Source organism: Echinops telfairi, unplaced genomic scaffold (genome assembly GCF_000313985.2).
Source record: "Echinops telfairi isolate 266 unplaced genomic scaffold, ASM31398v2 ScPeMD7_4;HRSCAF=17, whole genome shotgun sequence".
Lineage (NCBI taxonomy): Eukaryota > Metazoa > Chordata > Mammalia > Afrosoricida > Tenrecidae > Echinops > Echinops telfairi.
In genome coordinates, this window is record NW_022103900.1 from 5,180,579 (window position 1) to 5,192,298 (window position 11,720).

At 44.4% G+C, this 11,720-nt stretch overlaps 1 protein-coding gene across 1 annotated transcript in view; it reads left to right on the forward strand.

The window, feature by feature from the left end:
- Window positions 1–11,720, forward strand: part of LRP2 (LDL receptor related protein 2) — a 206,496-nt gene that overhangs the window by 130,504 nt on the left and 64,272 nt on the right. The window contains exons 37-43 of the mRNA XM_013004950.2: window positions 1,818–2,006; window positions 4,115–5,035; window positions 5,168–5,333; window positions 6,206–6,364; window positions 7,597–7,886; window positions 10,241–10,444; window positions 11,464–11,706. Coding sequence (XP_012860404.1) covers window positions 1,818–2,006; window positions 4,115–5,035; window positions 5,168–5,333; window positions 6,206–6,364; window positions 7,597–7,886; window positions 10,241–10,444; window positions 11,464–11,706 — 2,172 coding nt within the window. The remainder of the gene's footprint in view (window positions 1–1,817; window positions 2,007–4,114; window positions 5,036–5,167; window positions 5,334–6,205; window positions 6,365–7,596; window positions 7,887–10,240; window positions 10,445–11,463; window positions 11,707–11,720) is intronic.

Here is an 11,720-nt window from a genome sequence, read left to right on the forward strand (position 1 = left end):
TCCACTTAGTATTTGGGACTGGGGCCACCCCTCCCACCCCAACCTCAGCATGTTTTTACAGCATGTCACTCTTGCATACTGTGAGTGTATGGAATAACTTGCCTTCTAGATGAATCAAGAGGTTTCTAGGCCCAGAGGACCTCAATGTTTACTAGTGTCACAAGGTGTGTGCCACAGGATGGAGGTAGAGGGGGGAAAGAAAAAGGAAAGGAAGAGGGGAAATGGAGGGTAGGGAAGATGGACAGAAGAAACAGAAGTGCCTATGGGGTGTTGAGGCAAGGTGTTTCTGGTCTACCTGTGCTCCTGCTTGGTTATCACTGCCCCAAAGACCTCACTCCTATTTGTCCACATCTCTGCTAATGTCCAAGTTACCATCTTGAAATTCCTCTGCAGAAAGGCTGTAAGAAAGGCACAGTGCACATCTCCAACTGGATCAACAATTGTTTGCATCTCACCTTTGAGTCTCTCTCTGTCTGCATGCAAATATGCCTCCATGTGGATCTAACCCAACCAATGCCTGCAAGTTGATTTGCATGTCCATTTTTACGAGCCTTTTGAAAACAGACTGCTCATACCATGACACTTCACCCTGACACGATTAAGCACACTTTTCCTAAGAATAAGGCCATGGTCATCCAATTTTCGTGTTAATATTTCCCCAGTTGACCTCAGCATTTTTCAAATACCTGTTCTTTCGTTCAAGCCAATATCTAAACAAGTCCATGCATCACATTTGCTTATGCATCTTTTAATCTAGAGTAGTTCCCATGGTTTTTCCTTCTTGTGACATTTATAATAAGACAGAGACCCCTTGTGTTAGAATCTCACATTGGGAATCATTAATCACGGGGTCATTGTCTTTCACTTTATACCCTGAATGGCTCATGAAATGGAAGGTGGATTAACCAAACCTGAAACCCACTGCCATAAAGTCAATTCTGACCCCAAATGACCTTATAGAACAGAATAGAACTGCTTGTTTGGGACACTGAGAGAGTAAGCCTTGACAGAGCGGAGAGTCTCAGCTTTCTCATCTTTTAGCGCCTTGATGCTTAACCCACTGTGCCATCAGGGTTCAATTGATTCGATGCAGGTTAAATGCTTCATGGCCAGTACTGGGTGTTTTATGGAGAATCTCATTAGAAGAACATAATGTTGACTTGTCCGACTCTCAGAAATACCTGTGTTTGATCATTTGCCTGAGGTGGTCGCTGTCAAAGCCCTCCTTTCAAAAAGATAACTATTTTCCTTGTGCAGTTTGCATCAAACTTGTGAGGCCCCACTTTATCTCCTGTGAGTAGCCTACTCCCCAGGTACTTTTCGTTCCGTGCTAGGAGCCATGAATGATCCTCGCTTGAAACAGTTGTTTGTCTATTGAACAACTGGCAATGTTCTGATCTTAATAGTCAACATTCCTCTATAAAGGAAAAACCTCATATGCTTCCCTAATATCAGTCTAGTGTGTTTTTTTTTAAACTCAAGGTATTATCATCATTGATCATAATTGATCTTTTGGTGCTCCAATTGGACATGAATCCATTATTACTATTAGGATATTTTGCTTTTTGACACAGTATTTTGGGTTCAGTTATACATTTCCTACCCCAAACCTATAATTATTCATTTCCCCAGGAGCTCCGGGTTGCTTATGGTAGAACTACTCCTCAGAAGCTGGAATCTAAGTGGTGGATTGTTTTGTTTTGTAATGTGGCATTTGATCAGATCAGGGGCTGGCAATTAAGCTAGGAGAGTCAGATATTCAGAAAGCTCAGTTCCTGCTAGAGCATTGCTTAATGGCCTCTCCCTAAATATTTCAGGACGGAATGCCTTGCATGTGGATGTTGATGTGTCCTCTGGCTTTATTTACTGGTGTGATTTCAACAGCTCTGTGCAATCTCAGAATGTGATCCGAAGAGTTAAACCAGATGGGTCCAGCTTTACAGACATTGTTACAGATGGCATAGGAATAAACGGAGTCCGGGGCATTGCTGTGGATTGGGTAGCAGGTAGGTATGCCACAGATCTGTTTCTCTCCTCCTGTCCCCCAACCCCCGCAATGATGGAAGTAATTTAAGATGTATCAAACTGTCTTTTTTAGGATAAGCTTTATGTATATTAGTAATAAGGTGTCATGGCCATATTTTCCTCTTTTATCACCATAATTGGAATTGTAGGCAAAGATGCATCTAATTTCTGAATTTAAAAAAGCACTGCCAGTGAGTTTATTCCGATGCATCATGACCATCCTTGACTGGATCAGAAAGCCTCATCTTATTCCTGCAGAGCAACTGGTGGATTTGAACCACTGACTGCAGTTAGCAGACTTGCGCCTAACCCATGTCACCACTGAGGCCTTTAATTTCTGAATTAGAAGTGTCTAAATATTTCAAAACCTCATTGCCATGGAGTCCATGCTGACTCACAGCGACCCCGTTTGGGTGTCCGAGACTGTAGCTGCATCAGGGGAGTAGAAACCTCAGTGTTGCTCCTGCCGAGCTGCTGGTGGTTTCCAACTGCCGACCCTGCGGATCACAGCCCAACTCGTAGCCACCAGGTCTCCTTACGTATTTCAAAGGCATATGAAAACTTAGTAAAAACCATAAAGAGTGTCTATTTACCTTATAGCATTTTTAGCTGCCAAATTAGCGATTACTTATTCTTGTTCACTTATAAAAATCTTTCTGATCATTAGGTACTTTTCAATTACCACTTGGAAACAAAGATATTATCATTTTTTCAATATAATTACCTGATTAAATAGATGTCATTGTGAGAGATAATGCTTATAAGTACATATCACTTAGAAACGTTAACATGTATTATGAAAATGTGAATATTATGATACCAGAAACCTAACCCACTGCCATCAAGTCAGTTCCAACTTATAGCAATTACATTAGACAAAGTAGAACTGCTTTTTAGGTTTCTAAGACTATAGATCTTTATGGCAGGCGGCCTCACCTTTGGTTAGGGTTAGCAGCCCAATTTTTAACTCACTTTGCTACCAGGGCCTCATAGGTACCACAATCATTTGTGGCAAATGGTAAATATCATAGTGTGGTTAGGGTTTCTAAATCCTATTTCTGATCACAAATGTCCTTCATTATTTCTGAAGGTTGTGTAAAGCAATCTGATGCTTCTAAGTCAAATCAAGTTCACTGCCTGCTTTCACAAATAAAGCTTTGTCAGAACACGGCAATGCCCATTTGTATATGTATAATCTATGACTGCCTTAATGTAGCAATGCAGACTTGTGATAGAAATCATAAGACTTACAAGACCTAGAATATTTACCATCTAGGCCCTTACAGATTGCCACCCCTCGATTGGCATGTGTGTCATTAGGAGAAGGCGATGAAAAAGAGAATGGATCAGTGACATCCCATATCAAGGTTATTCCTTAGTGCAAGGTTGATTCAAACACAGGAACAAAGTTATTTATAGGCCTCCAAATCTACACCAGCAATGCAGCGTTAGCCTTTGAACTATATGGCACCAGTTTGGGCATCACACTGTATTCGTACAAGGATATGTACCCTGTGGTCTAGTCTTCCTATAGCATTTACGTTGTGTTGTAAGATCCAAGTGGGACTGGGCTCCACTCTTGCCGGTTGAGGAGGTCCATGGAATGAAAGCACGGACACTCCCGAGAACGCAGAGACCTGTGTTCATCGTACACACGAAAAGCCCGTGATGAACACTAGCCCCCGAGATACTGCTGGTGGTCTCTCGTTGGCTCCTGTCATCGTGCTGGAGAGAAGGTATGCTGTGATCAAAGAGACAAAGAGTCGATGTAGATTCCTATGCTCAATATGAGTCCAAGCACAAGAGGGGAGGACATTCTAGAAGATACCACTTTCAGTAGAAAGTGGCCTCTGACATGTGCTGGGAATTCTAATCCGTGGAAGAAGCAGAAGCTTGCCACCATCACTCAAAAGAGGCTCTTCAGCTTGAAAGAGTTAATATCATTTTTCCAATTCAGAATGGAGGTTTTTATTTATAATCGTGCAAAAGACAGCACATACTAACGCCAGTGTCTTCAATGTTACTGTTGTGAATCTCCTTTTGTCTTCTTGATTTTCGTGCATCCTCATGCTTTTTTTTTTTCCTGCAGGAAATCTATATTTTACCAATGCTTTTGGGTTCGACACACTGGTGGAAGTTCTGAGGATCAATACCACTCACCGCCGTATTCTCCTTAAAACCTCAGTGGATATGCCCAGGGATATTGTTGTAGACCCCAAGAACAGATTCCTCTTCTGGGCTGACTATGGGCAGAGCCCGAAGATTGAACGTGCTTATCTCGACTGTACCAATCGAACAGTGCTTGTATCAGAGGGCATTGTCACACCGCGGGGCTTGGCCGTAGACTACGGCAACACCTACATTTACTGGGTTGACGATTCTTTAGATGTGATCTCAAGGACCCATATTATCAGTGGGGAATCAGAAGTGATTCGCGTTGGCAGTCGTTACCCAACTCCTTATGGTATCACTGTGTTTGGGAACTCCATCATCTGGGTAGACAGGAATTTAAAAAAAATCCTCCAAGCTAGTAAAGAACCAGGGAACACAGAGCCACCAACTGTGATAAGGGACAATCTCTTTTGGTTAAGAGATGTGGCCATGTTTGACCAGCAGGTCCAGCCCCGGTTGCCGGCAGAGGTCAATCACAACCCTTGCATGGAAAATAATGGGGGGTGCTCTCACCTCTGCTTCGCTCTGCCTGGATTACAGGCCCCCAAATGTGCCTGTTCTTTTGGGACTTTGGAAACGGATGGGAAGAATTGTGCCATTTCAACAGACAATTTTCTTATCTTTGCTTTGGAAAATTCATTAAGAAGCTTATACTTGGACCCTGAAAACCATAGCCCACCTTTCCGTGCCATAGAAGTAGACAGAACTGCCGTGACTCTGGACTATGACAGCCTGAATAATCGAATCTACTTCACACAAAACACAGCCACGGGAAGTGGCCAGATTTCCTATGTCAGCCTGTACTCAAAGGATGCTTCTTCAACAGTCATAGTCTCAGGTACGTGTTCTCCAAATGCAGCTAATTTTGACCTCATTGGGCCGGTGCACATGGAGGAGCCCGGTTGTTCTGAAATGCCTATTGAGACTCTAATGCCTCTGTGTGTGTTTGTGTTTCCTGCTGTGCATCCAGATATGGATACTACTGAGGGCATTGCCTTTGACTGGATCAATAACAGAATTTATTATACCGACTACATCAACCAGACAATTAGCTCCATGGCTGTTGATGGGTCTAACCGCACCGTGGTAGCCCGAGCTTTAAGACCAAGGGCCATTGTCTTAGACCCTTGCCGAGGGTATGTCTTTATCTTCCGTCTCTGCACACTGGGGAGGGTGGAGTCTGAAATTATTTATGCTCATAGAGAACCGACATTTACTGAGCTTGTAACACTGGCTACCGTTTCAATAGTGAAAGAACATTAGAGGGAGTTCACTTGGGTCAGAGGGTACAGTGCCTGTCTCCCTTTGATGCTAGACAGGCTAGCAGTCTACCAGAGAATGAGTGCTCTGACTCAGTCAGTCCTGGTTGGACAAGGTATATTTGGGAATGGAATAGGATTTCTTTGGCAACATTGGGGGCAATTTGTAATAAAAGGATGTTGCTGTTTTAAAAATAAAAGGAACATAAAAATAAAAGGGTGTGTTGGTCTGGGTAGGCTAGAGAAACAAATTCATAGACACTCACATGTGTATAAGAAAGAGCTTTATATATAAGAGCAATTGAATATTGAGAAAACATCCTAGCCCAGTCCAGATCAGGTCCCTAAGCCCGATATTAGCCCATATGTCTGATACCAATCTATAAGTCCTCCTCAGACTCTCAAAACACATGCAGTGATGTCAAATGCAAGATCACAGGCCAGTGGGTGGAAAGTCATGTGGATCTAGCCTCCAGGTCCAGGGCTCTTGCTGCCGTCAGCATAGCCCCATGTGTCTTGCCAGCTACAATGTCTCCCAGGGAGTGAGTAGAGAGAATACAGGAGTTCCCAGAATCCTCAGGAGAAGGCCATGCCCACACAGAGGCCTCATTGGCTATGACCTGATTGACAGGTTAGACTCAGCTCCTTCACTCTTAATCCTTTCAAATTGACAAACCATGATATAACTACCACATGCAGTTCTTGGTGTCGTGACCATTATGACTTTTTAATTTTTTTTGGATAACTAGGTATATGTACTGGACTGAATGGAGTTTCGCTCCCCAAATTGAGCGAGCGACACTGGGAGGAAACTTTCGGGTACCCATTGTGAACAGCAGCGTGGTCTGGCCCAATGGGTTGACCCTGGACTACGAGGAGGAGCTTCTCTACTGGGCAGATGCCAGTCTGTATGTCATTGGGTACCGGATGGTGCTGATGGAGAGGGCTGGGTGCTGTGCCAAATAGAATGTCTAGGATGTAGTGTTACCCTTTCAGAAAAGACTCTAACTTGGAAAACAGTCTTTTGAAAGCTCTTCTAAGGTCATGAGATTGAATAGTTATGATGTTGAAGATACCTAAAGAGGCCTTACTTGATAAGAAATTCAAGAGTAATTTCAAATATGATTAAATCATTCAATTTATAGCTCCCCCCCCACTCTGAAACATAAATGATTTTAAATGGACAGCAGTCTGATGTGGGTTTCTTACTTAGTCTTTTGTAAATGCTTTGCTTCACCTTTGGCTTTTGGTCAGCTTCTCAGACGGACCCTCTACTTAACAACTGTTCAACAAGATTCGTGTTATTTCATTCACTTTTGTTTGCCTCCGTTTTATACGTTCTCCCAGCCACCTAATGCAATCACTTATTTAGTAGATGGGTGCCTATAATGTCAGGAGGTGCTCTTGACCATTTTCCTTATCTTGGTCTTCTAACTCTGAGCAGCTAATTATCTAACTGGTACTCATTTTCTCTTTTGGAAATGTGGCGTTCAGATCATCCTATGTAAACTCCTCAAGGTATTCAGTTATTAAACGAGGCATCAAAATAGTCAAAACAGCAATTAGGGAGTGGGAACTCACTAATCACAGACATTGAGTTAATTCTGATTCCCAGGGACCCTAAAGGACAGGGTAGAACTGCACCTGTGGGTTTCCAAGACTGTAATTCTGTACGGGAGTAGCCTCATCATTGCCCCTCAGAGCAGCTGATGGTTTCACACTGCTAACCTTGCGGTCAGCCGCCCAGTGGGTGACCCACTATGTCACCCTGGCTCTAGAGAGTGGGAAGGAAAAAATAATTCACTTTTTATTGAATATCTAGTGTGCCTTAAACAGTGAGTTCATTGTTTCTACGTGAATTATGTAATAATTTCCTTCTGTTTCTAATGTCAACCTGGCCTTTCCTGAAGGATTAGTTAGTGTTAGGTTATATTAATATTTGGAAAGCTAGTAGTTTATATGTGTCATGGGTTGATACGCAATAACCTCCTATCACCAGAAAAGAAAGAAAAGCCCCAAACACTTGTAAACAATCAGCTCACCTTGGTGTGTGTGTGGGGGGGTGGTGTTGTGTACACTATAGACATTGGGAAACGTTTTCTTGACTTCAGCTGGATTTCCTTCCTTATCTTGATTCTAGGCAGCGGATTGAACGCAGTTCTCTGACGGGGACGGATCGCGAAATTGTTGTCAGCACCACCCTACATCCCTATTCTTTGACCCTCTACGGCCAGTATATTTACTGGACTGACTGGTCCACCAAGTCCATTTACCGAGCCAACAAATATGATGGGTCAGGTCAGATTGTAATGACCGCCAACCTGCCCACTCGGCCCATGGGCATTCACATTTCTGGGCGCAGCCAGCAGCAGCAGTGTAGCAACCTTTGCAGTCAGTTTAATGGGGGCTGCAGCCACATCTGTGCACCAGGTGAGTCATTGTCGTGCGAAGACAGAAATGAGCATGGGACACAATGAAGAAGAAGATGGTGATGATGATGATGATGGTGTCGTGGTAGAGAAGATGGAAGGAATAGTTCAGTGGGACTTAAGTTGACCACCAACCAGCCCCTCAGCTTTCTTAAGATGCACCTATTCCAGTAGCAGGGACAGTGGTGAGGATGTGGTGGGACCACGCAGTGTTTCGTTGGGTTTTGTGTAGGGTTGCTATGGGTCGCAACTGAGTCATTGGTGCCAAACAACAGTCTATGGAGCCCTGGTGGTACCGCGGGTTACAAGTTGTGCTGCTAACCACGAGGCCAGCAATTTGCTGCCACTCCTGTGTAAAGATTTACAGCCTCAGGAACCCCAAGGGGGCAGTTCTACTCTGACGTTGGGGGTCGCTGTGAGTAGGATTCAAAGCCTGGCAGTGAGTTATCCCAGTAGCATATGCTGGCACCTGGTGGGGACTAGTATAACTATGAGTTTAAAGAAATGGGCCTCATCCCTCCAGTCCTATCATGAGTCTTCTTGGGCCATATGCAGTCCGCATAATCACGTCAAAGCCAATAGTACCTCAACAGAAATATCCCCCTTGATTTCAGCATGCATTTCATTACTGGAGACATGTGCCATCAATAAAAAAATCCAAAGCAGAAAATAATTTGGTCCTGAAAAGGGTAGGGGAAGAAAGCCCACAGTCTCCTTGATTTCAGGATAATCAGTGTCTTCCAATAAGGGGGTTTGGGTTTCTAACGAGAGGAAGATGCTGTCAGGCTTTTTACAGGGAACCCTCTCGTCAATATTTCTGGTGAAAAGACACTTAGCTAAATACGAGAGGGCTTCACAACGAAAAGGTAGGAGAACTTTCCCATAAAGCCATTCAAGAGTTTCCGTGTATTCCGGGACCCGGATGACGGGTTTCACGGTGTGTCACCATTTTTGTTTTCCTCCCCAAATGGTTTCCCGCCCTCCTTCCCACAGACTCACTGCCCTTCAGCTTTCCACCGGTCTTTAAAATGGCTCTTGTCAGTCTGATCTCCTAGATGCGTTCAGCACAGTGCTACAGACAAAACATTCCTACTAATTGAGCTGTTCCTTGGTAAAGTTTCGTGTCAGGATTTAAAGTCCCTTCGCGCTTAGTGATTCCAGGGACTCTGGATCCCTTCAGAATCTAGCTGTTGGATACACTGAGTACTGGTTTCGGGGCAGCATCCGGGTCTGTGTCTCATAGTGAAGGCAGGCGGTGGTGGTAGTTTGTGGAATCACTTAGCCCCAGGGTCCACAGGGGACACTGTAACATCTCTCTGTGATAGAGGTGGGAAGCAAGATGATGGTGTGAGCTGCTGCCGTTGTTTGGAGCGTCAGTAAGGGTTATTGTGGGGGGAGGTCAGATGCGCAGGCATTCCCTCCACTGAAGGCAACCAGTTGCCAGGCTGCTCTCTCATCCCACCACAGGGGTGGGCCTGCTCCCTGCCTCTGGGGACAATGGACAGGCTCCTGTAGGAGGCGTTTTCACCCAACTGATAATGTTCCTATGGAGACCCAGAGACCACCCCCTAGACCACCCTCTCATTACTATGTAACCTATAGTGCAGCTCCTCCCTGTGATGTATGTCTCTACCTGTAATTAGTGGGCTGGCATGCCCCCAAAAGGTATATAGGTGTAAGTCAGCAATATAGATGTCTCTCTGACTCTGGGCTCCTTGCTGCTCACTCCCTGCTCACTCCTCTCTCGTTCCTTTCCTTCCTTCCCTTCCCCCTCTTTCCACGTGGACCACCAAGCTGGGCTGAGGTGAGCAATGGTACCATGTAACATGCCTGACTGTATTATTGTATTATCTCTCATGCTCATGATGACTTTAATATAATGCTTATATATCTCAACTGTACAATTGTACTTACTGAATCCGAGTAGTAGTAATAGGAGTATTAGCAGTGGGGGCTGGCCCCCCACCTCCCTCAGCGTCATTTTTTAAATTTAATACTACAGGTTATCTTGAATGGTTCCACTCAGGAGGTCAGTTTTACAGGTTGAATTGTTTCTGGAGATACTTTGGGGTGTAAAATTATCTATCTCATAGTGTGTTTTATAGAGAACAGCCGGCTCATAGGAAGATACTCCTTTTGATGCCTGTTGCTTTGCAAATTTATGCTGAGGAAGAAGAATGTTGCTGTTGATTTGCTACATATTATATTTTTATATCAATAGTATATATGTACTATTTGCTATATGCTATATAGCACACATATATACTATTGATATAAATGGCACGATTGGTTTTGATGAAAATAAGAATGGGGGCCTGACAAATCTTCTGTCTCTCTGGGCTTGCCTTTCTACAGGTCCACATGGTGCTGAGTGCCAGTGTCCAACGGAGGGCCGCTGGTATCTGGCCAACGGCGAGAAGCACTGCATCGTGGACAACGGCACCCGCTGCGGGGCCTCTGAGTTTACCTGCCTCAGTGGGCGCTGCATCCCCGAGGTGTGGAAATGTGACAATGACCTGGACTGCGCCGACGGCAGTGACGAGCTAGAAAGTGTGTGTGGTGAGTTGTGAGCAGGCAAAGCAGCGGTGTGTAGAAGACTTGGCCGGGGCTTGGTGTGTGCCAAGCAGGACTTAGCACAGGTGTGAGGGCTTCAGTGATGGGTGATTGTGGCCTTTTCACTGATCTTCTGGAAGCAGGACCATTACTCCCGTAATTTCATGGAAATGACGTCCAGTCCTCTGTTGGACACAGTAGACGTTCACAAGAAGGGTGGAGATGCGATACCTTTTCGAACAGATCACTTGTAGAGACTGAGTTTTTATTTCCCACAAACTCTCTGCATTCTTTCCTCCAATTGAGATGAACAACAATTTTTCTCCTCCAAAAATATTTAGTTATATTCTTGATAAAAGAATATTTTTGGCATAAGCATATGCTGCAAGATGAGCTTTGATTCATGGACACATATTTCATTTTGTTTTTCATTAAAAAAATCATTTTATTGGGGGCTCATACAACTCTTATCACAATCCTCATTTCCCCCTCTCCCTCTCTGCTCTCCCCTCCCTCATGAGCCCTTGATAATTTATAAATTATTATTTTTTCATATCTTGCACTGCTTGGACACATCTTTCTACACAGATTGTTCATCAGTGACATTAATTACATACATTGGTGACGTTGTGAGAACTTCCTTTTGTTTCTTTTCCCACTAATTTTCTCTCACTGCCTCACAACCTCTAAGGTCTATATTTTCAGTGACGGTTGAACGTTGGGTCTCATATAGTTAATTTTTTTTCTTTGAAGAACACAGGCCTCGAGAGATAGACGTTTAAACTAAGGTCACAGAGAAGTGGAATGCCTTGGATGCTTATGTAAGGGGTTTTTCTTTTGGGGGGCTGACACAAGCATGCGGCCCTCTTTGCTGGACGATGACTAATGTAATGCCTTTCCCTTTTCATGCAGTACGTTTTGCGCTGCTTTGGCCTCGGAAGGTAAACTCCACTTGATTTGATCGTCTCTTTTAGGGGTTTGGACGGGGATTTAATCAAGGGCTTTCTTTCATGTTTGCCTCTCAGCATTTCACACCTGCTCACCGACGGCCTTCACCTGCGCCAACGGGCGATGCGTGCAGTACCGTTACCGCTGCGATCACTACAACGACTGTGGCGACCACAGCGATGAAGCCGGGTGTCTGTTCAGGCCCTGTAACTCCAGCACCGAGTTCACTTGCAATAACGGGCGGTGCATATCGCTTGAGTATGTCTGCAACGGGATGAACAACTGCTATGATAATGAGACCTCAGACGAGAGGAACTGCCGTGAGTTCCCTTTA